The 4,671-nt window shown below is 62.2% G+C and overlaps 2 protein-coding genes across 2 annotated transcripts; both read left to right on the plus strand.

The window, feature by feature from the left end:
* Positions 1-254: 254 nt before the first annotated feature.
* On the plus strand, positions 255-2,224 carry H696_05115 (hypothetical protein). Its single transcript, XM_009498965.1, has 6 exons — positions 255-314; positions 409-562; positions 666-788; positions 927-1,112; positions 1,268-1,631; positions 1,826-2,224. The coding sequence occupies exons 1-6, from the start codon at positions 311-313 to the stop codon at positions 2,120-2,122; spliced, it is 1,128 nt and encodes a 375-aa protein (XP_009497240.1). The 5' UTR covers positions 255-310; the 3' UTR covers positions 2,123-2,224.
* An 898-nt stretch (positions 2,225-3,122) lies between these two features.
* H696_05116 (hypothetical protein) lies at positions 3,123-4,104 on the plus strand. Its single transcript, XM_009498966.1, has 3 exons — positions 3,123-3,359; positions 3,460-3,643; positions 3,802-4,104. Exons 1-3 carry the CDS (start codon positions 3,175-3,177, stop codon positions 3,979-3,981), a joined length of 549 nt encoding a protein of 182 aa, XP_009497241.1. The 5' UTR covers positions 3,123-3,174; the 3' UTR covers positions 3,982-4,104.
* Positions 4,105-4,671: the final 567 nt, after the last annotated feature.

Genomic DNA, 4,671 nt, shown 5'->3' on the forward strand with positions numbered 1-4,671 from the left:
CCCCCCCCGGTGCCAGTGGCAGGCCCGAGGGACCCCGGTCCTGTGGAGGCAGGACGGCATCGGATCTCGCCCCCCGGAGGTGGCAGCGTATCTTCCTCGTTCCCGAGCCGGGTTGTTTTCATGAACCTTCTATTTGGGCATTTCAGGCACCAGCGGCCGGGCCCGGGGCCTGCGAGGCACGCCGAGCACTCCCATTCTCCCCTCCCCCCTCCCGATCCCCTCTTCCCGTTTCCTCCCCCCCCCTCCCTCCTCCCTCACACATCTCCCTTTCCCTTGCCGCATGGAACCGACCGCCAAACGCCACTGATCTATGTGTATGCTCTGTCCTTCTGGTCGCACATTGCACCGCCTCTCCTGCCCGTGCACTCACCCGCTTCGCTCCGTCCTCCCCCTCCCCCGGGCAAGTAGCTTCCTCCCAATCCACCCGGAATCGCTGCTCCCATTGCAATGCTCCGCTGCCCGTTGAGAGCCCACCACTGAGCCTCAGCGGTCCGAGGTTCGGGCTTTGTGCCAATTGCCTTCTCTCGTCCAGTGGTTCCCCCACTGCCGAGGCCGCACGCTCGTATGTTCTGCTCTCGCCCCCCCCCCCCCTTCTCCCGGTGCCTTTCAACCCGACCTCGATCGCTCAAGCTGTCTCTAACAATGCAGCGCCCCTGCTCCCTCAGTCCAGATGGGAATCCGCGCTCGCCAGCGTCCGACGATGAGCCAACAACCGCCGGTGCCCCGCGACCCCCCATCCGCGGCGCAGTCTCCATTCTAGATTCCGTCATCCAGACCTACATGTCCATGTACGTGCGGCAGCTCCCCTCCCTCCCCCCCCCCCCCCCCACTCACCTGGCATGTGCTCGCAAGAGTCTAATCCTCCCCTTTCCCCTGCCTCTGCCTCGTGTCTGGGCCCATGCATTTTGCCCCTTGCCTGTGTCCAGACTTTCAAATTACCTTGACGAGACTCCTGATGGCACGCCCTTCCGCTCGTCGACCGATGTCCGGGCTAATCCCCGAGCCGATCCCCGAGCCGATCCCCGAGCCGATCCTCGAGCCGATCCCCGGAATTACGCCTTCAACAACCATGATCTCAACGAAATCCTGGCCCATCTGTTCCAAAGCTCCTCGTATGTTGATTGGATCCCATGTTTTTGCCTTGTAGCTTCCTTCCTGGCTCGACCAAGGCCTCTCTGCCTTCTTGCAGGGCACATGATGCTGACTCCTGTCCTCTTGGCTTGCCCTTGTCTGATCCCCCCCCCCCCCTCCCCCCCCTCTGACTCAGCACCCCGGATGACGCGGTGTCCGACGCCGCACTGGCCGCCCTTCGTCGGCTGGAGGCCCCGGCCGCCGACTCGACCCTCTGCCGCCTGTACAGTTCGAAGGTTCTGCTGTCGCTGCAGAATTTTGTCACTCACGTGCGCGATGGTCAACCCCTTGACGAGACCCTTTTCTACTGCTCCATCTGTCAGGATCCCCTGGTGGCGGGCATCCTCTCGGAGGCGGACTTGGCCCCCGGCAGCCGGGAAGCCGATCCCAACCAGGAAATCCCCCTGCCAGATTACTCGATCGACCAGGCAGCCATCCTGGTGGAGCTACCCTGCAACCACACCTATCATGAGGAGTGCATCATCCGGTGGTTAACCCATGTGCGTGTCTTTTCGCCCGTATCCCTCGCCTCACCTTCGACTCGCCTCTCGTGTTTGTGTGTTTGCGTGTGTGTGTGTGTGTGTGTGATATTCTCGCTGCGCGCCTCCTCCCGCCTCTCCTGCTGTGTTGCTAATCGCCGATCTTTCCCGCTTTCTTGTCTTCCCCCCCCCCCCTCTGCCCGGTGTTGGCTCAGCATTCCACCTGCCCGGTGTGTCGTAAACGTGTGGACGAGCCTGTCAGCGAAACGCCCTCCCGGGGGGATCGACCCGCCGGCGGTGCTCCATCGCCCTCGGCCAGTGGATCGGTCAGCTCCCAGAGCTCCACCCAATATCAGTCTGCTTCAAGTGGCAGCCTGCATGGCGGGGGGGAGCCATCATGGCAGCGACAGCCGACCGGCAGCTCGACATCGCCATCCTCTCGCCCGGCAGCTGAGGATCCCGACTCCCTGCATGTTCCTTTCAGCATGGACCTGTCAGACTCCGATGATTGAAGATCACTGCATGCTGCTTCCCTCCCTCGCTTTTCCCCCCTCCTGTCCTTTCCGCACGGAGGGCGTGTGTTTGCATGCAGAAATGAAGAGAACATCAATCGAGTCACACCTGGGTGCATGTCCTCCCCGTGCCGGCATGCCCGGTTTATCAGCAGGGGGTGGGCGTCGGCCCTGTCGGCAGGTTGCCGGCTCTCCCGGTCATGGGCTCGGGTATATCCCTGGTGCAAGGGGGGGGGGGGGGGGGGGGGGAGAAAGATGCCCTCCCCTCTACACGTCCGGAGAGGGCCATCTCGGCAATACGAAAGGGACGCCTTCCTCTCGTTGGATTGGGTTGGTGATTCGGCCGATTGATGTCCCTTTTCTCCTCGCACCCTGCCCCGAGAGAAGTGACTGTGATTCCTGGATGCCATGTCTCCTCGCTTTCTTTCTTCCTCCCCACCCAACCGGGGAGCCTGTGCACGAAGGCCGTGGTGTGCTTCAATTGTTAACCGGCCGCGCAATTAACTGGACATCATCGACGTACCGTCCATGTTCGCTCCGTACCCCGTTGGCAGATGGTCCTGTGGCTGCCGCCGCTCGACGAGTGTGCATTATTATTGGGCATCCGTCCGGCAAGTGTGTCCTGGGTGCCGTGTCTGTGTAAGGAAGCGGCGCCGGGGGGGGGGGGGGGGGGGGGGGGGGGGTTGCGGGGCATTCGGTGGCACCGGTTTCCCGGGGGCGACGCCCCACGAAGAGCGGCTGTTGTTTTTGCTCGTCCCCCTCCCCCCGCCCCGGTCCTGTCTGTGTTCCTTGCTGGTGTCTTCTCGAGATATTGTCGCTCACTTGCACGACCCTGGCGGAGCCTCGGCCCAATTGTTGGCCCCATTAAAGGCGACTCGCCAGCGAACAGACCCCTACAAGCGGCAGGCACATGTTCTTCCTTCCGCTACCCCCCCCCCATATATACTTCTTTCGCCCCTCCTCCCATCCCCTCATTCTTCCTCTCCCTCTCTCTCTCCCCCCCCCCCCCTCCCCGAAACATTTCTGTCGGTCAAGTACACCCACATAGCGCCATGATTAAGACCGTGCTGATCATCAACAACCAGGGCAAGCCGCGCCTGACCAAGTTCTATAGCCGCGGCGGCCCCGGTGGCGGTCAGCGCCCGGATGAGGCCACCCAGCAGAGGATTATCCGCGAGATCGCCCAGCTGGTCACTCGTCGGCCGGACTCCATGTGTAATTTCCTCGAGGGATCTAAGTACGTGATTGTGTGCACACGCATGGTGGCCGGCTGTGTCACTTCACTCGCCCCCCCCTGTGTGCAGCCTTCTTCTCCTGACCTGGCTCCTCGGTCGTAGGATGCTCGGCGGCCCCGATTCGAAGATCATCTACCGGCACTATGCCACACTCTACTTTGTCTTCGAGGTGGACTCCTCCGAGTCGGAGCTCGGCATTCTGGATCTGATTCATGTCTTTGTCGAGACCATGGATTACGCCTTCAAGAGCGTGCGCGAGATCGACATCATCTTCCACTCGGACAAGGTGCGCCTGCGTGTTTTTTTTTCATACGCCCCTCTTTCTGCTCCCTTGTGCGCCGCCTCTCCTGTTCCTTGGTGCTGACGGCATGTATGCATGCATGTATGGATGTGTGCGCATGTGTCGGCTTTGTGGTGCCTATGCATGACCAATTCGAAACAAAGGTCCACTACATCCTGGACGAAATCATCATGGGTGGCATGGTCCTGGAGACCAATGTTCGAGAGATCATTGGCGCCCTCGAGGCGTCCGTGCGCCTGGAGCGCGAGCAGAAGGAGCTCTCCAACAAGGCCCTGGCCTCCGGCCGTAACCATGGCAGCGGGCGGTCCCCCTCTGTGCGCTAAGCCAGCAGGGCCAAGTGGGCGCCGGTCCTCTGCCACCTCCTCGTCGTGTGCCTGGCGCCGCGCGCGATACTTCTCCTGTCCTCTTTCCCTGTCTCCCCTGTACCATAGATTGCATCCTTTTCCTTTCTCCCTGATACCCATGTGCCATCAGGCATCGGGGCTGGCCCTGTGTTGATGCCCCCCCCCCCCCCCCTGTTTTTGCTGTGCGAGAGAGAGAGGGACAAAAGAACACTTTGGCCTTGGCAAAAGAGGGCACCCCAGAGAAGACGGTCTTCGTGATTGTATTGGGAAAACAAACTTATCCCCGAAAAGGAACACGTGAAGGTCACGCGCAAAGTCACACCATAACAATTGGCTCCTCCCCTGGTCGCCCCTCCTCTCGCGCTCGGCGTCGCCCCCGCCGCCGCGGCTGGGGGGGCTCCCGAGGCGTCTCAGTGGGGACAATCGTGGGACGCCCTTCCCTCCCCCCCCCCGGGGGGGGGGGGGATCAGCCACCGCGCCCAGTGGGTAAGAAGGTCCTCTTTCAGCAGGTGGCTGGAGGGGGGTGGCGGTCGGCCCCTGCTCAGGGCTGCATAGGCGCGCGCTTGCCAGGCCCCACCCATATGATGTGCCCGGGCCAGGGGGCGACGCCCCGGGCCAGGGGAGGCCTCACCCTTTCCCATAAAAAGAGGGAACCAGATGTTCGCGTCG

This window comes from Fonticula alba (assembly GCF_000388065.1).
Source record: "Fonticula alba strain ATCC 38817 unplaced genomic scaffold supercont2.9, whole genome shotgun sequence".
NCBI classification, from domain to species: Eukaryota; order Rotosphaerida; family Fonticulaceae; genus Fonticula; species Fonticula alba.

Coding starts and splice junctions, on each gene's coding strand:
- H696_05115 (XM_009498965.1), top strand. Junction 563..665: donor ACTGCCGAGGCCGCACGCTC/GTATGTTCTGCT, acceptor CTGCTCCCTCAG/TCCAGATGGGAATCCGCGCT. Junction 1,113..1,267: donor CATCTGTTCCAAAGCTCCTC/GTATGTTGATTG, acceptor CCTCTGACTCAG/CACCCCGGATGACGCGGTGT.
- H696_05116 (XM_009498966.1), top strand. CDS start 3,175: ATGATTAAGACCGTGCTGATCATCAACAACCAGGGCAAGCCGCGCCTG. Junction 3,360..3,459: donor AATTTCCTCGAGGGATCTAA/GTACGTGATTGT, acceptor CCTCGGTCGTAG/GATGCTCGGCGGCCCCGATT. Junction 3,644..3,801: donor TCATCTTCCACTCGGACAAG/GTGCGCCTGCGT, acceptor TTCGAAACAAAG/GTCCACTACATCCTGGACGA.